General features: G+C 41.2%; 1 protein-coding gene across 1 annotated transcript; it reads left to right on the forward strand.

Annotated features, from left to right (window-relative positions):
• Positions 1 to 8971: 8971 nt before the first annotated feature.
• LOC308088912 (putative transferase CAF17 homolog, mitochondrial) lies at positions 8972 to 10006 on the forward strand (the record flags this gene model as incomplete). Its single annotated transcript, XM_080433495.1, has 1 exon — positions 8972 to 10006. One exon carries the CDS (start codon positions 8972 to 8974, stop codon positions 10004 to 10006), a length of 1035 nt encoding a protein of 344 aa, XP_080289621.1.
• Between the last annotated feature and the right edge of the window lie 14029 nt (positions 10007 to 24035).

Genomic DNA, 24035 nt, shown 5'->3' on the forward strand with positions numbered 1-24035 from the left:
GAGCTGTGTTCCTAACCAGGGGATGAAACATCTTCTGTTACACAATCCCAATGATTATAATATATGCCATAGTCAGGTTTGACATAATGTGTACTATACCAATGGTTTACGTAACTCCACTGAATCCCATAAAACGTACTGACTGGTCCTTGGGGTTTTATGTATTGCATATACACATTCTAACTTGAGATGCTGTTTGTTAAGTCTGGCAGAGTCAGGGTGCTAGTCAACACTGACCTATACCTGAAAAAAGAGACATGCCATAGATTAGTCTAAGTGAGTCCAAAGTAAACGTAATAAGGTTTAACTGACTCCAAAGTAAATACAGGAACTAGTGCTTCTCTCATCTCTGCAAATAGGCCTGTAATTGAATCATTTAGCCAGTAAATCACATCTTATCTAGGCAGGTATAGGCTCTGATTATCCTGTGTGTCTGTTTTCTACAGCCCTGGATTAGAAGTCAGCTAAATGTTGGTCCATTTGTAGTGGAGATGACAGGTTTTGCACTGTTTTATTGTTTCTGTTCACAGATGGAAATTATCTTTTAGCGAAATCTGGTACAAAGAATGTGTTCTCTTTGCTTGAGATTAATGTATTTTGTACATTGTCCCACTCCCTGATACAAATAAACTAATAAATGTAAGAAAGAAAATGGGGGGGGATATAAGCAGGGGTTTCCTGGCAATCACCAAACCTTGTACTGTGAAACCGTTGATCATCTTTTGGTTTTTGTCATAGTTATAATTTCGTGGCTACAAATGGGCCGTGAAATTGGACGCAAGGCATCAGGCTGATAAACACAGCTGCTTCATCTAAGGTCAGGGTGACTGTTACTTTCCCTCTCCAACTCTCCTGGTTTAAGCTCCATCTCCTAAAGATGCCTGCAGACTGCATCATTCTGTCTTACACATTCATTACATGACGTGTCACATTGTGCCATTAGGAAAGAATCTTGTACTCTTGTAGCGTGCATACTTCTGGCAACACTACGCAAAGGTTAACATAGATACCATTTCCACCTTGGATATGATTATGTAATTTTGCCAATGCCCTTGGCTGTGACCTTGACCTTTGACCTTTTTCATCCAAATGTTAATGTTCTTCTCTTGAGGGCAGCGTGCTGATCATTCTTCTCACTATGGGTAAAGACAGTCTAGCCATCTGTTCTCAAATTATTTAGCTAACAGCCCTTTATTGTCACCTTAGCCTTTAACCCTTTTGAACCAAAGGTTAATCAGGTCTTCAGGACAACTACTAGGCGATTTTGACGGTGATTATGACCTTGACCGTTTGTATATTTAACTGTGTCAATCAGTTCTAACCTCAACCCTGAAAAAGGCACGGTTTGTTGCCGAAACCTTGGTTTTCATATTTGATTATGTCCTGTATAAAATATTAAAAGTGTAAGTAAAAGTGTGCGGAAACTTTCAAATATATATTTTTTATTGCTTGCTTTCGTTGGCTGGCACTTAACTGCTACTACAGGTGTGTGTTACAGAACCTGACCTTCATTGTGGTCTTGACCTTTGACCTTTTCAACCCAAACATTCTAGAGTTTACGAGTTATTCTCTGGTGGTGATATAAACCACTTAAAGGGATACTTCACTCTCGGGCCGGGGACACATTTAAAAAAAATATTAAAAATAAATGAAAAAAGTTATGGAAAATTCATGGCCCCCTCACGCATTAGAGTGTCCTACTAATGCGTGAGGGGGCCATGAATTTTCCATAACTTTTTTCATTTATTTTTAATATTTTTTTTAAATGTGTCCCCGGCCCGAGAGTGAAGTATCCCTTTAAGCCCTATTTTATACTTTGTTGTACTGCATGATGGTGTCGTGCGGTGAAAATAGCCGATCCACAGGCTCACAACACATCGCATTGTGACGTGTTGTGAGCTTTTAAAGCTGCTATTTTGGATAATTTTGGAAACTGTAGCCCTAAAATGACCATAAATATGGATGCCAGCTAGGTTGAAAGTGGTTAACACTAATATCAATCATGGTTTTTCGAAGGCGTAATCCCTCTGCGGAGTAAAGCAAGTGAGGAGGATGAGGCCTGTTATGGCGACAGATAAACATTTGTAACAGCGTGTGTTTGTTTATTGGCCACAAGAACGAACGAGTCAAATTATATGGAAATGCTTGGACAATGAAAAAAGGCTGGTTGGTTTGGAACAGGATTAATCAGTTGGACTGATGGATTGTGTGTGTGTGTGTGTGTGTGTGTGTGTGTGTGTGTGTGTGTGTGTGTGTGTGTGTGTGTGTGTGTGTGTGTGTGTGTGTGTGTGTGTGTGTGTGTGTGTGTGTGTGTGTGTGTGTGTGTGTGTGTGTGTGTGTGTGTGTGCGTGTGGGGGGCATGCATGTACATGCAATCATGTGTGTGTGTTTGTGTACATACGTATATGTGTTGAATGCACATTGGTGTTTATTTGTGTGCCTGTTTGTTTATGTGAATACATAAATAAGTCCATTCATGACATCCATAAGAATGTGTGCACTTGCCATGTTTATGCATGTTTTAAAAGTCTGTTTTTGAGGAGGAAATGTACTGTATCATATCACTACATAAATCTTTTATTTGTTTTTGAAACTTCACATTGCAGGCTGGGTAATCACTCACACTGTAGTGGGAAAAATAAATCCAATTGTTTTCAATTGACATGGTAGCATCAAAGTGGGAAAAACAGCATCCCAACCGCACAGGAGTATAACGTTGTCTGCTGTTGTCTGGGAAACCAGGTGAAAAGAATAAGCCAGCTAGTAGAATAGAAGTAATAAAATAGAAGTTCCAGGACCAGGAGTTCAGAACCTCTCCTCTTTAGTATATAACAACATTATTCCTACCTACCTCTGGAATGGGATTTTAAGTCATTAATAGTCAGCTGCTAATTCTTAATTTATAACTTGTTATGAGCTTGTAGATCTGCTATTTACAGTGTGTGACACCGTCGAGTATAAATTAGGTCACAAACAAAAATTATCTCATGTCCCTGGCACAAAATCGTTTCAAGTGGGGGTCTGCGGCCTAATGCATATCTATCCGGTGGTCCTTCACATGAAAATGTTTGAGAACCACTGACATAGATGAATAAGCATAGACAGTCATATTAAACCTTATCACTCCCCAGATCCTGGCTGTGGGGCTCCATACTGTAGCTCATAAAGAGGCCTTTATTAAAGAGCTCAGTTGGAGCTGTCAGTCATTCTAATGCTTTCCACAGAGAACACAACTGGGGCGGGCCAGGAACAACTCAACATGGTGTTATCAATACTACAGCTAGTGCTGTTGCTGCATTTATATACTGTAGCGCCTTCCTCAAAAGCACTTTAATGTGCATTACATTCACTCATTTATCCACACACACTTAATGAACATTTGCCAACCTGCACATCGGAGCAGTTAGGGGTTCAGTGTCTTGCTCAAGGAAACTTTGACACGAAGCTAGGAGGAGCTGGGGATCGAAGCGGGAACTTTGCAATTCCAAGATGGCCACTCTGCCTCCTGAGCCAGTGGTGCCACCCCATAGCAGGTTGTCAAATGTTCACAAGTGTGCAGCCCCATAGTAGTGTTACTACTACGAGATTAGAGTCTGATTACCCTGAAACTATGCACCCACATTCCCTCAAGGCCAAGGAAGAAATGCAAGCATACATTTTTCAAATCGGCCTCATCAACAGGCTGATTCACGTTTTGGCCTATAACTCATGCATCATATTATTTGCAAGAGATGCGTATCGAGATGCAAGTCGATACACATTTTCTCTGTTGTCATGTGATCAAGACATATCTGTCAGATTTGTCATATTCTATTCCGATTCGCTATACGATTGGCTTCCAAAGTTTGCAGGAGTGGCCCATTTAGCACAAAATGGCACAAATTATGAATACAGCTCCCCATTTGCTGTGAAACTTTGCACGCACACTTACAGTGGACCAAGGAAGAACCTCCATCCCACATTTTCAAATGCCCAGGCCACTTCACTTTTGGCCAATAACTCTTGAACCGTAGGTCGTACAAAAAATTATAATTTGGATCCTCACTCTCCATATGGGCCTGGCCGTTTGTGCCAGATTACAGTTTCTGCCATTTTGCGTTTTCTGCAAAACACGCTTTTTGCTACTACTCCGACAGCAACCCGGCCTATTATTGCTATCACTACTAGTGCCACTACTTCTACTATATCCATCACTCTAACTATTTCTATATTAAAATGTTGCTGCTGTTGTTCCTGTTGCTACAACCACCACTAATAACAATAATTATTTACCTTGCACTTTTTACACATCAAACCACTTAAACCCCGAAGTTGGTTGACCGGAGTCCCTCAGAGCTCTATACTAGTGACTTCTCTGTTTTCGCTCGACATTAAATGATGATAGCCGATCGACAAGTCTGATCTGCTATTTACTGCGAATTCAGATGTTTAAGTGGTTAAAAACCATGACAAGTCAGAATCCAAATGGAAATATCCTCTCTCTCTCTCTCTCTCGCTGTGTCTCTCTCCCTCCTTGTGAAGTGAACACTACTAGCTAGCTGTATGTTTGTCTTAGGCCCATTAGCACAGAGGCATGGAGATGTGACCCCACATCTCCACAAAGGATAAATATACACACACACGCACACGCACACACACACACACACACACACACACACACACACACACACACACACACACACACACACACACACACACACACACACACACACACACACACACACACACACACACACTTGACCATACTATGTTTAGGCTGTAGGGCATTACGACTGACTGTGGGTTGCTGCTTCTTCAACCAGCTGATGACAGAGACTGACAAAATGACTGGCCACACACAGTGTGTGTGTGCGTGTGTGTGTGTGTGTGTGCTGACCGCTGGCTGACCAGTTCCAGGATGTCGCTCAGCTTTCATCACAGAACTTCTCTGAGACCTTAAATTCCCCCAACACACACACACACACACACACACACACACACACACACACACACACACACACACACACACACACACACACACGCAGCTCATACACACGCATACACAGATATGACAGCACTGTCTCCTCTTTTTCCGTAGACCCTATCCAAACACACACACTACATAATGTGTGTGTGTCAGCATAGCACTATGATTTCTGCTTGTGTCCATTTTAACGGATGTTAACTGCACTGTAAAATTTGTCAAGTTAATTTAACTCTGTTTCACTGTCTGTGTGGAACTGTAAGTGTGTGGGACTCCGTGGGAGGGTGTACCCTCGTATTTAGGGTTTGTCCTAAATGTCCTCCCGCTTAGCAATTTTTGGGTTAGGGGGTCTCGCACAAAATCTTTCCAAATGGGGGTCCACGGCCAAATAGATATCAAATTGGGGGTCCTTGACATGAAAATGTTTGAGAACCACTAGTGTAGTAAAAAGGACTCACTGTAATGTCACTTTGAAAGTATTAAGTAGTTGGTGTATGTGTATGTTGTGTGGGAGGTTGTTGTTACAGTACACTCTCCATCAGCTTGTAAAAGGAGGCTTCAAAGTGACTCACCGTTCCAGTGAGTCACTCTCTGCTCGGTTGCATTGATGATTCTAACTCTTTGACTTCACTTCCAGCACGTATCCATAAAACAAGCTAAGTGTCCATTAAACAGCTAAGAATAGCTCTACTGCTGGGTTCACAGGACATGGCACTTGGAGGACAAGTGCCACTCTGGGTTTTCCCTGTACTGTATATAGTCGCTGTCGGGTGGAAACCTTGTATGTCCAAAACGGTTCCTTTCTTAATTATTATTATTTAAGAACACTTGAGAGTTGCTTTTCTTTGGTCTAGATATGCCACTTGTTTGCAAACCAGTTTCATTTTAAGCATGAACAATAAGTATAAGAAAGAACTGAGCCAAATGTCAGGCTAAAAACAATGTTATTTTCTACATTTCACATTTTCAGACAGATGTGTAATACACAATTAAAAAGATTGATTAAAACAAAACGTCCACATGGTTCAGCCAATCCAGAGTGGTCACAGAACTGAACAGCAAAGTAGAACAAGAACTGTGTAACTTCTGTAAGACTCAACCCAAAGAAGATGTTTCTGTTGTTATCTTCACAGATACTGATAGGAAACTATCACTGATCCCCAGGGCCTTGTTCTACCTTTGATAGCTACCAAAGGAAAAAACGACGACAACAACAACAACAAACAACTGGAAAGAATGTGTAGTGTTTTTACAACAGCACTAAAGATCCTTGTCAGGTGATCAACGCTTAAAGCTGTGTGTCACGGCCCCCATTAGAGTTAGTTTACACCTGCCCACTTAGCAGCCAGAGGGACGCCTGAGGCCAGAACAGGTGAGGAAGAGAGAGAGGAGGGGGCTTTGCTCAGGCTGTTAAACTATTAACAAGGTTTCTGCTCCTCGGGAATGTTTGTCCCAGGAATTCCTGCTTTGTCACTGAAAGGGATTCTGTGCAATAGTTTATTTTTCCAAAGCATTCCTCTAGGCAGGGGAGGGATGAAGTAAAACTACAGGAGTACTATGCAGTAAAAACGTAAGACATGTTGTACATTGGCTATATCTGTATGTTCCTACCATCACCGACAATACTCTGGTGTGCACTGGGGTCACTGTTTATAGATTCTGCTGATTTAGCTGCTAAGGAATTTTCCACTTTGGAATTCTTGACTTGGCAATTGAAAGAAACTCTTAAAGGGGGATTTAGTTTTTCCTCCAACAGGTGCAAATGGATGAGACTCTGTGGGTCTTCTCTATAAATAGCTTAGAGTCACACAGAAAGTCTCTATTCTGTTCATCAGGTCATCATTCAGTATTCAGTACAAAGGGGGTTTAGAACAGCACCTGTTCACACTGGGATCTATGGACAAAAGTCACTGTTGTTGCTTCTGCTGGACGAAATATTTTTGGTCTCCAAACCACTTGGACCAAAATAAGATTTATTAAAAAAGACAAATTTGGACATTGGTGATTAACATTTAACCTGCAGTGACTATCTGTTGTTTAACCACTTAACCCCTACCAGTGGGTTCTCAAAGTCGGGTCCCCATGGCCCAGCACACTTAAGCCCTATTTTATTCTGAGACCATTCGAAAATAGCTGATCTAATTATATTAGCTCATCTCGTGATGCGTTGTGAGTAATGAGTGTGAATAATTTAGAACATTTGCCTATAATGACATTCCCAAAATAAGTGTGCCAGGATTAACTCTCCCACTGCCAGACTTATTTCTGGCCACGTTTGCCCAGTGCCAGCGATTTTTCGATTTTCTTACCTTTTTCAAGTAGTCACAGAATATTTATCTCCATTATTATTGATCCCCTGATGATTGCTAATCACTGAGGGTTATACTGTGTGGTTTCACAAATGTCAACGAGGTCATCGCGACCTCGTTGACATTAATTGTCTGCCTTTGAAAATAGCATGTCTGGGCCAAAAATACAAAAGTAAAAAAAAAGTGCTCAGGAGCCGAGATACAGCCTTTTTCAGTAATAAGTTAAACAAGAAGTGAATGGAGCAGCAAATCTTTGGATCACGATAACTTGGGTTCTGAAATAAAAAAATAAAAAAATAAAAAAACTTGTGATAACTCGTTCTTGGCACTCAGAGAGTTAATGTGGTTAATTTCACTATTATTTCACTGGTAAGATGTTAGCCCAGTGAGACCATGTATATGAATGACTATTCAGATAATAGATTTCAGACCAGCCAGACCAAATCTGCAGAGGGCAATTATTTTTTTGCAATGGCAGATTCGTCTGGTTTCCAGGCTACATGGACATGCCTTCGCACATATAAACACAACATAACATTGAAACTCACTCCCTTCACAAGGGAGATGCCACCGTTGTTTGGTGGACACACAACTCTACTCTTTAGATTTACCTCCGTTGTGCCAAAGACATACAGCATAAACACATGTTGAGAAGAGACCAGTGCACACATCTAGCTGTGTAGATAAGACAACAGATTCTTGCTGCTGAATGGCCTGCTGGCCCGGTCTGCACTCTTCCAGGTTTTTTACAGGTTCAACTTGGTTCAAAGTTTAAGGTTTATTGTTACCTCTTCTGTACATAGGAGTAAAATTCTTTGTAGACATTGTAGCAGCAATCCATCTATAAATGCACAGAGTCTGTGTGTACATTTGCATTTGCGTGTGCGTGTGAGAGTGAGAGTGCGTGCGCATGTGTGTGCATGTGTGTGTGTGTGTGTGTAACTTTCTCTCGCATAACTCAAGCACCATCTGACCGAGTGACTTCAAATTTGGTATGTGCATCGCCCAGAACCTGCGGGTTGTTGTTGGGAATTTGGTCAGGCCAGCAGTTGTCCAGAAGCAAAAATCAAAAAATCTCTATCTGTCTGTCTACCCGTGTGTCTGTGTCTGTCTCTCTATGTCCCATTTAATGCCCATATATGGAGATCTCTGTATCTGTCTGTCTGCCTGTGTGCCTTTTATGCCCATGTATGGAGGACCTGATGTCATCAATATGGCGTCGTAGTACTGATGTCATAGACTGGCCTCCAAGTACTATGATATGGTACTGCACTAAGTACACGGACAATAGGTACAACAGGTACTGTATAACAGGTATTGCATAACCAGAGGTTCATGCATTCCCAACGGACATCGGCCTAGTAATTTAATATAATAATAATAACAACAATAATATAATAATAATAATGCATGACACTGAGGGAATCAACCATTGTGTCGTAGTGGTCCCTAATGTGACAGCGGTCGTAATAACCAATTGTACGTTTTCCCATAACTAGTGCAGTACCCATTAACTAACTCCCTATTTGGGCAAGACTGACGTAATATTTGATGCAGCCTTGAATCTCGCGTCATCAAATGATCAAATATTACGCCTGCAAAGGATATCCATACACGCAGAGAAGTCACAATGAATACTGTGGGGATCTTTTATTTGGCCAAAGCAACGTTTGGTTCCAACAGCTTGCTTCGTGGTTCTATGTGTCATTCTCAAACACGCAACAGATGGTATCAGTGTGTAACAAATAAAGGATGGATCCCAGTCCAGAAGTACAGCCAAGAAGCGAGTGAACGTGATCCGGTAAAGTCGCAGTACGTGTGTTACAACCTTCATCACAGGACCTTGATCAAGATCCAAGGACAAGATACTGGGGTTTTTCTCCAAGGACTTATAACCAACGACATGGGGCTCTTCTTTAACGAACAACACAGAGCTATGTATGCACACATGCTGAATGAACAGGGAAGGACACTGTATGATGTCATGTTGTACAGAATAAAAGAAGCGGAGGCAGGCTACAGCGTTCTCCTCGAGTGTGACTGCACGGTTCAAGACCCCATCTTGAGACACTTGAAGATGTACAAGATTCGCCGGAAGGTGAAGCTGAACTCCTGTCCGGACCTCTCTCTATGGGCAGTGCTCCCTCAGGGAATAGAACCAGGTCAAAAGTTGGCCAAGCCTGATATCTCCACCAAAGAAAAAGCTCTGGTGTGGGAGGCTGATGCACGGACCGAGGCCATGGGCTGGAGACTGGTGGTGGACAATCAAATTGACCCTTTGAATATCATCGCATCATGCCAGCAGGGGGACACAGACGAGTATCATAGACATCGCTATGCAATAGGACTTCCTGAGGGAGTTCAAGACCTTCCTCCTGGCGTTGCACTCCCTCTTGAATCCAATCTAGAGTACATGCAGGGCATCAGCTTCAGTAAAGGCTGTTACCTTGGCCAGGAGCTCACAGCCAGGACTCATCACACTGGAGTGATACGCAAACGCCTGATGCCAGTACGCCTGTCAGCCTCAGTCGAAGGCCTCGAGGATGGAACGCTACAGACGCAATCTGGCAAGACAGCTGGGAAACACAGGGCAGGAGTTGGAGAACTCGGTCTGAGCCTAATCCGCCTTGCTCATGCCAAAGAAGTGCTATCAGTCAAAACTTCTGATGGCACCAAACTGACCGCTGAGGCCTCTGTGCCAGAATGGTGGCCACAAGACTCCAAAATCAAGTGAGAAGGAGAGATTTATTGCTCCATCAAGTGTGGTGTGCATAATAAATAAAGGCTTGATGGTTGATTTTTCTCTGGTTGTATTTGAGGTGACATACCGGTTTGTTGTATTTCCACCACTGCTCAACACATTTTGCACAAATGTGTGAGAAAAGGTCATCTCTTCTGTATCCAAGTGTTACAACACATCTAATCTACTAGTCCTTTTCCTTAACAAATCTTCTGCATAAAAACTTTCATCAGCATTACTTAATGCTTGTTTTGGGTTCTCTTTTTTTAAATATTTGGTCCTCACAATGCGTCGCAATGCGACACGTTGTGAGCATGTAGATCGACTGCTACTGTATATTAAAATGTTCTTATCCCTCTAATGACATGCCCAAAATGGGGACACGCGGTGGTTGTAAGTGGATAACAGTGCCCCCCTTACATCTCCATATTGTGATGAGTGCCATGTCATGTTGAGCTTGTGGACAAGCATGTTTGCAGCAGACAAGGTGGCTAGACAGACAGGTGATGTCCTACTGTACTGTCTATTTATAGCTCTTCACTTGCAGGTGCCAAGAACCCACCCGACCACGTACAGTTTCCAGCCCCCCCCCCCTCCTCGCCATTAACCAATGAATGGAAACTACGGGAAAAGATAACACATTAGAAACTTTCCATTTCAGCTCAACACTCCAAACACACTCTGAAGTCATTCTAGGGAGACGGAAACATTTTGAGTGATTCTAGAAAAACACAGGGCTGTACGAAACTGAATACATCTGACTAAGTTCTCACAGAGGGTGATTGATATCGCCGGTGTGCAGCGCTAAGGGTCGCCGTCAGTCTAAGGCCTGTCTCTCTGCTTTGATTAACACTGTTTACATTAGGCTATGGAATGTCAACAGTGACCTCATCTGTCTTCCATGGCCTAGGATTTTGTCCGAAGACAGGGGAAAGAAAGAAAGAAATGATAGCTGAGAAACGAGGAAGCTATTTTGAGAAATGCAGTGACGTGAACACATTTTTTCGCATTGATATACTGTGTATACGGTACATAAATTATATTTTAGGCATTTTAGGCTTGTTATTCTTATCCAGAGGGATTAGAAGTGCAAAACAAGGCAACCTACAATAGAGGTGTGCATTGCTGAGAAGATTCTGCACCCCCTGGTGGACAAATCTGCAGACAGTGAAACACAACACTGTACAGTAAAAGTGATGCCTATGTCCTTAACTTTCAACCTGGTGTCCCTATTTGTCGTTATAGGCGTGAAAAAAGGAATAAATAAAACACAAATTAATGTTCAAATATTGACAATCTACAAGCCCAATACGTTTCAATGCAACACATGAGCTTGTAGATTGCCTATTTTTGTTATTTTTGAAAATAGGGCTTAAGCGGTTAAACATGACACTGAGCCCCTATCTGAACTATAGGATACCTGCATTACTGCATGCTGAAAATAGCTGATCTACAAGTGCATAATACTCTGACGATAAACCAGTTCCTTCTATCTTAGAGGTCTATTCAATGTAGTCTGATATTCAGCGAGCAAAATGTACCTTTTTTCTTTGGAGCACCTACTCAAATAGTTTATAGTTTATCACTACTCTATAGTTATAGTTATAGTTACTCTATAGGTTATCACTACTCTTGCTGTAAACCTAATTGCCATTTTGGGACATTAATAAAGACCTTGAACCTTGAACCTTGAACCTAGTTGTATAGTACCTATGTGATCAGAGAATACACTACTACTGTATTACTGTAGTGTATTCCGTAAAGGTTGTACTAACATGTCATACCATGTTGTCAAGAAAATTGCATAGTTGACTATGTTCTTCATATTATTTGATAATGTTTATTGCATTGAATATAGCCATAGAGTAACAGCAACCACATGCTGTGTATGCATACTGTGTATGCATGCATGCATGCGTTTTAGTCAGAAAGACGTTTAAAGGGAAGATTCAAGTATAGCAGTGTGCTCAAGCTTATTGTTTTTCCACTGAACAAAGAAATGCTTACTTGCATGCCTCTTCCAGACACATGAATAATAAAACAAAAGCACCAGACATGAAGCTCCCTGGGACATTCGCTTTTAAAAAAACAGACTTTGAAGTTAGGAGCAGCTGGGATTAAATTTATGCCCTGAGTGTGTGCTGCTAATTGCTGAGCACGCAGAACCTCTTCATTGGATCCAAACATTTATCACAGCCTTTCTTAACCTTTTTGACTGTTTCAGTGCTTCACTAAACTCTTGTGTTTGTAGAGTTTGGACTTGAACTCTGTTTTACTATCAATCTCAATTCCACACTGACTGTAATCACAGTACTTACTGCCTCAAACCTTAACCAGGAGAATTCATTCACTCATTCTTTGCAATAACAGTAGCATTCACCTTAATGTTGTCTTATGCTTAATTTGGTTCAACTTACTATGGTTGTTGCTATTAATTATTTCTTTGTTATTGTTGTTATTGCTGCTATAATGCTGAGGAACTAAAACCAAAGAATTGTACTCTTGTTTACCCGTACAGTACTGTATGTAAGATCTAACAGTAAAAATCTTGAATTGAATCTTGAATTTATACTCTGTTGTACAACAAGGTACTGTACTAATCAGGTCTTTATTTGTCAACCTACTGTAGCTGCATGGCTGTAGTCACTGTTATGGTTGCAACCTGCTTGGCTTCTTCGTTACACAGGCATTTCCTGCTAAATATGAGGTAATCACTTGCCTGGCTCCAGCCCTTGAATCATTAGTCCAACCCCTTACATATTTCTATCTTTGGATCATGAAAATGGGAATTCAGGCTGAGTGTCAGGCTAGGTACTGTAGTCACACCTGTGTTCCCAAATTGACTTCCCAGGTCATTAAGATAAAATGTAGTTCCATATACATGATGCAACTAAACTGGCTGCACTTTTGAGCCCTGTTGAGTCAATTTATGTCCTTGACTTTGTGATTGAGAGCCATACGTTCAGTGCTTCTATAATGGTCAGATGCCACAGTAATAATATAATGCAACAGTTTATTAATAATAGCGAATAACTTGTAGACTGACTATTTTCACTATTTTTTTTGGAGTATAAAATAGGGCTTAAGTGGCTAATCAGGCTAATCGATTTAGTCGATTATTTAAAAAAAAATATCCCCATGCCGATTTGTTGATGTATGTCTATATATATATATATAAAAAAAATAGATTATTTTAATAATGGAAAAAGTAATAGATATGATATAATGGTCAGCACTACTCCTGGGACCCCAGAGGAGAAACAACAGTCCAGCACTTCACTGCTCCTTAGTCGCCATGGCTACGCCCATCTGTTCAGAATCAGGGCTTGGACTGCAGCCGGCCACGTTCCCTGGAAACGACAGCGAGCGGCTGTTCCTCCACAGCGCACAGGCTGACCCCTGCCCCGCCTCCACAAACAACCAGCAAGAACCCAACCCACACACTCACCACACACCCAAACACCCTACACCTCATTGTCAACGTGTGTGTGTGTGTGTGTGTGTGTGTGTGTGTGTGTGTGTGCGTGTGTGTGCGTGTGTGTGCGCGTGTGCGCGTGTGTTGTGAAACACAGGGGCTAGGCTTACCAAGGTTCTTCGACTTTTCCACACTGTGGTTTAAAGAGATTCCTTCCATAGCTGCTCACATCTGCAGGTTATCAACAACACACACATTCTCTACACACTACCACTTTCTCTTCTTTGTTGTACTTTCTCACTCACTCCTTCCATTGGCCTTTTAGTTTCTCTCTTTGCGTTTTGACGCAGTTTCCTCCTCCTCCAAACCCCCCCCCCCTCTCTCTCTCTCTCTCTCTCTCTCTCTCTCTCTCTCTCTCTCTCTCCCCCCCTCGTTTCCTCTTTGAACTCCCCACCGAATGTATGTCTTCAATAAATGTCCTGAATGGGTTATGTCCTTAATATGAATGGTAATTGTTGGAGTCATCGTCATAGTATCAGAGAGGAACTGAGGTGTATGTGGTGGCTAGACAATGCACAGAAGAGGTCTTTGGGAGGAAATGTATTGCATATTTACACGCGCGCACACACACACACACACACACACACACACACACACACACACACACACACACACACACACACACACACACACACACACACACACACACACACACACACACACACACACACACACACACACACACACACACACACACACACACACACACACACACTCATGCACACACACATGCACACAATCAAGCCCTATCCAGTTACCACCTCTCAAACAGAGCCTTGCATTCCTCTTACTGAGTCCATTCACTGAGAGGGAAATGTAATTTGTAAAGGATTAGTAGGCAAACAAGGTTACAATTACCTCAGAGCCGGGTCACCACTCAGGCTCCACTTCTCAGTAAGAATTGCTAAATGATCGCTCTCCTTCCATCATCATTGCTGTATAATAGTGAGACGCACCATCAGGACACTCTATTGCCTGTACTGCTGCCTTCCTAATGCCAGTCAAGAAGTACGGGTAGTCTCACTCATTGTTTCTTAACCCAGCCCAGTGAGTCTGGACCTTAACTACTTTCAATTAACTGGTGGAAATGTCATTACATGCAGGGCTGACCACTTTTTATTAATGTCTAAAGATTTCAAAAAATTTAAAAAATAGCAGATGTACAAGCTCATGCGATGTATCGCTTTGTGAGCTTGTAGACTGGCTATTTTTGCCATTTGTAATACGATAAAGTAGATTATACAGTACACAGTAGTTTGATGGCCAAATGTGTTTAACAAAATGTTCTGAAAGTTGTTTTCAAATAATAAATGTACACTTAATAAATATATATCCCACTCTAAAATTCATGTCACAAACAAAAAAAACAACCTTGTTTGGTTTTATGTATGTTTCATTATTATTGAAAAGCAGAAATTAAGCTACAGACAAGAACAAGGAGATTGAGCAACTGTACTGTACCCAGTGAGAAGACACTCTGTTCCCTCAAATGCAAATGACCATAGCTGGTTTTTGCCTTAGGTGTTCTGTGTTAAAGGGTCTGGTTTATTTATCCAGGGACTGTATGACAAACAAATAGCTTCTAATTCAACAATACACTGCTCCACTAACTCCATTGCGCTCCATGCATTTACACCTGGGAGCAACCCTGTCCCCCCCGCTACAACCACATTCCTCTATATTGGCCACTGAGCAGCTCCACTGGAGCAGTTGTGGGTTAAATGCCTTGTTCAAGGCCGCCGCAACAGCAGTTCTGGATGGAGGAGAGCGTGTTAGTTATTCACTCCCCTCACCCAGGTTTTATTTTTTTGGGCTGTTGGTACAGGAATTCGAACTGGCTACCCGTTGGAAGCAAGCCACCTATAGGTCACAAGCCATGAGCAGCATAAGCTACCACCATACCAGCTGGATTTCTTTGTGTGAGAAGGAACAAGAGATCGCATTGTGTGCATCCATCAACGTACGAACACTGTGGTCTGGCTCATGTTCACCAGTTATCATGCTGATTTGAGGTCAGATTTCAAACAGTGAACCACATGCAGATTGTTGGCCCTCGGGGCAACTGTGAAGGCTAAATGTAATCACTTAGTGCCTAGAGTCCATGCAGCTCTGCGGGGAAACTCACAAGGTCTAATTATAAACAGACAAAACGTTCTGTCTTTCTGACCGCAGCCCCAACACTCAGGCCAGGTCTGTGTATCCCACCTGAGGCCAGGTCTGGGTATCCCATCTTACCTCTCCTATTGTCATTCAAACTGGCGTCCATGTTTTTGGTCATTGTAGGTGAAAATATTTGCAGGAATTGCTAAAAATAGCTGACCTACAACCTCTCAATAGGCGCCGCGTTGTGAGCGGCGCCTATTTTAGGAATTTTCCACTATTTCTATGTAACACCATCATACAACAAAGTCTAAAATAGAGCTTACTGTAAGTGGTTAATGCAATTTTGTGTTTCATGGGAACTTGATTTCACTCAAAGGAATACATTTTTCCAACTTATCTTCATTAATTTGTTGAATGAATGTATTCATAATTCTAGTCCATCTTTGCTATCACTCAGTATTGCTGCAGGACTATAATCCCTGGACCAAACAGAGAGTTGTCCAACACAGGCACTCAGGTGTATGCATTGACGTGCTCTTGGGGGGCGTTTGTGTATTTCTTCTTATATGCCTTTTTAATATATTCATTGTGTCTCCATGTCATGGTCAGTATCATGGTCAGTATCATGACAGTATCATGACAGTATCATGGTCAGTATCATGTCAGTATCATGGTCAGTATCATGGACAATATCATGGTCAGTATCATGACAGTATCATGTCAGTATCATGGTCAGTATCATGTCAGTATCATGGTCATTATCATGACAGATATATCATGGTCAGTATCATGTCAGTATCATGGTCAGTATCATGTCAGTATCATGGTCAGTATCATGACAGATATATCATGGTCAGTATCATGTCAGTATCATGGTCAGTATCATGTCAGTATCATGACAGATATATCATGTCAGTATCATGGTCAGTATCATGGTCAGTATCATGTCAGTATCATGGTCAGTATGTCCTGATGAAGGTCTGAACAGGCCGAAATGTTGACGAACGCAATAAATACAAAGCGTAGCTTTTTGCAGCGTCACCAGTGTGCAGACTCTATTCCTTTTTTATGATACTTTGTTTGTCTTGCACCTGGGCCACGGATGTGCGTGCTCTACCCTTTTCATGCAGTATCATGACAGTATTATGGTCAGTACAACAGTGGAAACACAAAAATGTGTGGAAGGATTTGGCATAATGACTAAATTGGTAGAAAAATACAATAGAATTGACTACTTTAAATGAATAAAATAAAATGAAAAGAATACTACAGCATTCTGAATGCTTTGCTCTAGTTTCACAACACAGTATCCAACTTGGAATAGACTATCCCTCACTGGTGGTCTTTCACTCAGCCAGGGCACCTCCACCTCTACCTCCAAGTGTACAGTATGTCTTTTGAAGTACCTGCCACTCCCATTGGCCCACACTAGTTTCCATTATTATTTATGTGCAAACATTGCTCACCCCCACCCAGTGGCGTAGCCAGAACGCTAGCATAGGCTGGGCCTATAGGAGCGGGTGGGCACACATGCCGTGCGGAAACTTTTTTGCATGTTTGTTACGGATTTCGGATATATATATATATATATATATATACTGTTATCAAAATGGCTGAACATGATATAAAAAATTAAAACAAAAATTACATGTATATTTTTTTTGGGGGGGGTGGGCACAAAAACTAAATGGGTGGGCCCAGGCCTACCTAATGCCCACCCGTGGTTACGCCCCTTCCCCCACCCCTCTCTCCATAAAAAAATCATTTTTAGAAAGTTTGTTATAGAAATTCGATCAGATCTGAAGCTTTGGTACTCCCCCCCTCTCTCTTTCTCTCTCTCTCTCTCTGATGGCCAGAATTCTATTAAAATGAACATTCGACTCTTGTTTATTTTTCCAGGATTACAGTCTTCAAATATTTCTAATAAAATTGTATTCAAATGTTTGACAAAAAAATGTAAAGGTTTATTTGAGCAGTACTGCCGAGAAGCCTTGCGTTACCTAACATTTTATTTTATTATCGGGCCACTAATCTTCAAAATATTCATGTCTGGTGTAACTCTTCTAGCCTTAATTAGTGTATAACCCGTTAAAACCGGGAAAGCATCCGTGTCATTTTATATTTTTGCGTTGGTTATTCAAAAATAGCAGATGTACAAGCTCACAGCGCGTCACTTCGTGCCGCGCTGTGAGCTTGTACATCTGCTATTTTCAAACATTTTTGAAAAATCGTGAAAGTGTGAGAACTACTGATTTTAGAAGGCATTTGTAGAATCAGCCTCAGGTCTTAATGAGTTTAATGGAGGACAAATCTTCACGTCTGTCAACTCTGGTGGCTTTGGTCTGTGCCCCTACATTAGAAACCCAGTTGTATAGTCTTTTATTTGAATATTTAGAAGCATTTGAGGCAACATTTCAAACTAACTGCCCCTACTCACCATGCAGCCCCATTTGTAATAACAACTTGTTTCCTCCCTCTAATTTAGATGCAGCTTTCTCTTTGTGGAGAGAAAGAGGCCTGGCTCATATCTGAGATTTATATTTAGAGGGCTCATTTGACGCTTTTAACGATCTCTGCGTTAAGCACAATTTAGCCCGATCTCATTTGTCATGGTATTTTCAAGCTCGTAATTATGCTTGAACATATTTGAAATCCTTCCCTCAGCTTCCAGCCGTTTCTCTTGTCGGTGAGGTGCTTTCACTCCCGAAGGCGCATGATCTCAATTTTATATGACTATATCCTCCTCATGTGGCCTAGCTCTTGCGGGGGTTAGAGGTAATTGGGAAATGGAGCTTGAAGATATGACAGAAGAATGGTGTGAAGAGGCATTAGTCAGGGTCAACACTACATTCTCATGTGCCCGTCTACGTTTAACCACATGAACCCTAGTGTCCCCATGTTCTGGGCATGACATAACAGGTGAATATTCGCTGAAAATAGCAGATCTACAAGTTCACAATGTTGTGATTTTTGTTGAAGAGATAAAATAGTTGGCACTGTGATTTTGACAGGGTGTTAGTTAGGTCAGTGTCTACATTTCTAAACTAATGGTCTGTACCTGAATAAGGCTATTCCCTGACTATAGCAATTGTGGTTTAAATGCTTTAGAATTGGTCTGATGAAGCGTTGACGCTCAAAAGTTCACAGAGGTAATGACTTTACATTATCTTTTAAATACTTAAGCCTTAATTAGAGCAAGACCATCTTCAGGTTAAGCATAGCGTGGTAAACAATTTCAATGTATTTGGGCATATAATAGTAGATTTTGACAATGTGGGTAGAGATGAACACCAAAGTTTTTGGAGCAACCCGCAGAGTCTCTTTTCAACAAAGATGGGTATAAAAATCTGGCAAAAATGTTGCTGCTCCTTTTTTTGTCTGAGATAGAGGTTGATATAATCATAGGTTGCATCATGTCCCTCTCTGCGCTGACTATAAACAAATCCACGAAAAAAAACTATTGGGAAAATCATGTTTTTTAAGCAAAAAAAAATCTAACTATGTTAAGTCAACCTGATTACCGGTATTTACAGTAAATGGAGGGTCTTGTGCAAACAGTTGGATGTGTGCCCTCAGAAACATTATTCCCATGTATGAGGACACAAGTAATTTGTTTTGGCATTAGTGCATATACACTACAACATGAAACAGTACAGTTAAAAAAGTACTACCAATGACATGGACATTTAACAATTAGTGCAACAGTAATCTTAAAACCATCTCAAACTGAAGGTATTCCCTCTTCCTATTTTTCCTAGAGGTTGCAAAGTCAGCTTTTGCCCTTACAGGTCAGACATGTGGTTTTAATTATCCAATCCGGAAGCCTGGGAGTTGAAAATTCCACAGGTTAAAAAGACAATAAAGTTTTAAAATATGGCAGTCTAATTTGTCTCAAGTTATGGCCGGGCAGTGAATCAGCCTCCAACAGCCACCGACCTGTCTTGTCTTATCAGGAACACAGCTGTATGTGGCATTTGTTTCAGCTAAGGTTGAAGATAGAAGAGATTTCAAAGTTCTAAATTATTTTTAAAGACTGTAAATCACTAGTAATCAAGGTTGCAGGCTTGAATTCCTGGGAGAGCATAGTAAACAAGAAATGCTTTTCCTTTTCTCAACAGTGGAGTAGCCTTAAGCTAGCTCAAATTGCTCTTGTGGAGCTTCTCAGTGGCCAGCACCATGATTGTGGTTGTAACTGTGGCTGTCCTGGGCCAAGACATTTCTGTAAAGGAGCATCTGTGCTCAGTCAGCTTTCCCTTTATGAACAATGTTTGGGTAAAAGATTATGCATAGACATACATACATAGAGTAACAACTATTTGCCCATTTACTGGGACAGATTGCATATTATGTTTATTTGTGTCTGGCTAGTCTTAGAGCAGGGCAGGCGGCCAGGTCATTTCCTAGGTCTGTAAGTCTATTTAGATCTTAAGTCACCTTTATACTGTGTTTATATTATAGTGTTAACCTTTTAGTGTTGCTACTTCTCTGTACTTAGCTGTCTTTGTTTCATCCTTACTGTGGTGCTGCTATGTCAACTGAAGGTCCCTCAGGATTAATAAAGGTCTATCTGTCTATCTATATCTACAGATAACAGGCCTCTCCACACACACTATCTTCCTGAGAAACAGTTGGCTGATCTGCCTTCAGTCATGACAGAAGCCCCTTGTTTGAGTCTTTATTTTTCCATGGCAGTAGGCGTGTTGCAGACCACCTGTGTTGCAGTCAGGGATATGTGCAGTCACAACTGGCTGTGTGCCCATTGGCATCAAAAAACACGGCTTGCTGTATCCCATCTGGATGTACTGTATGTCACAGTCTGAAGAAATGATTTTGAACTTACTCAACACATTCTTGAAGAGGTTGTAGGTAACCTGGAACGGTCGCCCCCAAACCTACTCTGCCCCATTTCTTTTCCTGAACACTCGGCACCAGATATTGGGAAATTAGGGAATAAGGGTTAGGCATAGTTTTACTAAGGTTAAGGTTAGGAATAAGGTTAGGTTTAGGCACAGTTTTACTGAGGTTAAGTTTAGGAATAAGGTTAGATTTAGGCACAGTTTTACTGAGGTTAAGTTTAGGAGTAAGGTTAGGTTTATAGTTTTACTGAAGTTAAGTTTAGGAATAAGGTTAGGTTTAGGCATAGCTTAGCTGAGGTTAAGTTTAGCACAGGGAAAACATATGTGTTTTTCTTTTATAACAACAAAAACACAGGTCTCATACTGTAGTTTATAAAGTTAAATTGAAACTTGTCAAAATGGGAATGAAAACGTTATTATGTGCTTGCATCTTCCACGTGCACGTTCAATTTGAACAAGAAATGTTTTTTTTCTTTTTGTGCGCTACCTTACCATCAGTTTCAACACATCTGCACAGAATGTACAAAATATTAAGACCACCTGCTATGTCCATCAAACAGAGCAACCTGCCAGAAACATGCTACAATACCAACATTTTATTCTGGCAACTGGGTTGGCTTACTTGATGCTTAACTTCAGCAGACCAGCACCTACCGATGCGATGTGTTGCCTCTCCTCATGTACATACCTGCTACTTTATGATCTGTACTTATTATGCTATATACACTGTGTAGATATCTTTGATTTGTCTCCCCTCACATACAAATAGCGACAATAACGTGGTGGTTACTAAAAGACTGCACATTAAAACCTGCACACTCAAAACATTCTGTTGGACAGAAAGAAAAATAAACGTTCCCTGTGTGGCTTTGCTTGTTTATCCAACTTTCTATCTCACCTGAGGCCTTAAAAGAGGAATGTGTAATAGATGGAAGTGACATACTGTTTAATACACAACCTGTGTTTAAGAGCAGTTCAGAAAACAATGGTTGTTTTAATTACAATGCCTGGGTGGTCCGGACGAGCGCTTCCGCTCATGCCAAGCAAAGAAAGGAGGAGAGGAGAGGAGAGGATGATAGGAGAGAAGACAAGAGAAGAGGAAAGACGGCAGAGAAGCTGAGGTGCTGGATGTACGTACACGTGTAGCATGAACGCACAGCCACACATTCATTGAGCATAAATCAGCATTGATGAAAGCATTATGTACATTCATATATTCACACATTCCGCCCCAACTCAGTTTACACACAAGCTTTACTGGCCCCTATTATGTGTGACTTAGATCCATATCTTATGCGGTAATTAAGTGATAACGCCACCATCTTATGTGCAATCCCTATTATGCAAGTTGCGCTGAACGCAAACACTCAAGGAATAAGACTCGCCAGCATATTTTACGCATGGGGAGTGTTCAAATTTAATTAAGGGCGCAATGCAGTATCTGCCATTTTGCACCTTGACTTCAAATGACTCACCGCATACCGCTAAGACGTGGTCAGACCACGTCTTAAGTGCAAAAAGAAATGTTTGGTTGTAATGTTATGAATTATATATTATATATAATGATTTATCTGAATAAAACCATATACACTTGATAGTAGAAAGGGCAGAGGGCAGACAGACTATGTCTGCCTCTCAGATACATGTGTGTGTGCAACAGTGACTCTGCAAAGTCTAATTAAAAACATGTCATGCCACTGACCGGAGACAGGGTCAGTAAAGCTGACCCCTCACCCACTCTACTGCTCTCCCCAAGTCACAAGTTGAAGTAATAGCACACCTGGAGCTATTCAAAGGCTCATTGCAACATGCAACTGACCACTACAGTAACAAGAGAAGAAACTGACCACACGAGTGAAGTGCATGACTTGTGACACAGCACAAAATAGATTCGGACATTGGGACATCACAGCCTAAAGGCAACAAGGTTACTTTTCGAAGAAGACCTGGCAAGATGAGACAGGGTTTCCCTGCTTGACCAGTGAGTGTGACATAAAAAGGTCAAAGCTCTCAGATGGGTAAACTGTTCTAATAATAACGTTAATGAATGTACTTGGATTACACTGTGACGACATTCATCTCATGTATAAAGACACCCTGAATCATGTAAAGTCCTAAGCAGACCTGCAGCGGTCTGCTTCAGCTTGTATATGGGCTTATGCATGGCTAACTATTTAAATAAACTAATATGTGATTAGAACTCGTCGTTGTCTGTCGTAACTTAATTAATAAGTTAACTCTTTCAGTGCCAATGAAATAAAAAAAATTTTGCGAACTTTGCCAACTTTTTTCTTTTTTTTTTTCAAAGAAAAAAAGTGCTTAGGAAGCGAGATACAGCCTTTTTCAGTTATAGGTTAAACAAAGAGTGGATGGAGCTGCAAATCTTCAGATAATGATATCTTGGGTTCTGAACATTAAAAAAAAATGAAGAAATTTTAACTCGGGATTTCTCGTTCTGGCACTGAGGGTATAACCCTAAAACTCGGGATAACTCGGGGCCTGGCACTGAGAGAGACAGTAAGAATAAGAACACCCGCAGTTTAAACAATCCGTGCTCAATTCTGAACCGATTGTTATAATTCAAAGTTCTCTATAATCTTTGAAGTGTCTATTTTCATTACGTGAAATACAATCAATCATGATTGTATTGTCTCTCCATCAAACAATATCAAGTAAAAAGGAAACATCGGCCGGTGACAGGGCACGTATTACGCACGTATGGACAGACAGCCCTACTCACCCCGTTTCAATCCATCTGATCTGAAAGACTCGTGTTCCACTCTAGGTGGCATCTCAAAGGTTTATTCCTTCATTAATCCAATGAAATAAAATAAAGTTTTTACAGATTTTTTTAGCTTAGAAGTGGAGTGTGTTCTCCTCTCCTTTTTCTTGCCCAAACACACCCATGACTAATACAGGGTCGTTTTACCTTATAGCGCCTTGGTGCAGTGTGCAGATTACTGCACTCATAATAGCAAAATGGCAATGGTCCACGTCTTAAGTTAAGGAATAAGACCTGGCGGTACCTAAGACTTCCTTAATAGGGCTCACTGTGTTATCCTTTCGACAGATATGTACAGATATATGTTTATGTGTATGCATTTTTGTCAATAATGATGTCAATTAATAAAAAATATATCTATTAGCATCTCTCAGTCTATATCTATCTATTGTCACACACACTCACATGAACACGTATGCATGTTTATGTCGTTAAGCCATTGTGTCATCACACACTGAGGGTCATCTTGACTTCATAGTTTTGGGACCTAGCACTTATAGCCACATGCCTTACTTTACTAAAGCCTAATGTATGCTTCGTTGCACAACTGTGTTGATCGCTGTGTGTGTGTGTGTGTGTGTGTGTGCGTGCGTGCGTGCGTGCGTGCGTGCGTGTGTGTGTGTGCGCGCGTGCATGCGTGCGTGCGTACACAATAGTCTACTCATAATAAGGTGTTTTAGTGCTGGTGTGTAAAGCCCATTGTGTGTGTCATTATAGAATGTGCTCAGGTAATGATCCGTGGTTTGAAGAGGGCCTGTTGTATTTGTGTGTCTATTAGAAGGTATAACCTTTAACTGTGTGACAGTC

The sequence above is a fragment of the Gymnoscopelus braueri genome, assembly GCF_963280865.1.
Source record: "Gymnoscopelus braueri genome assembly, chromosome: 1".
Lineage (NCBI taxonomy): Eukaryota > Metazoa > Chordata > Actinopteri > Myctophiformes > Myctophidae > Gymnoscopelus > Gymnoscopelus braueri.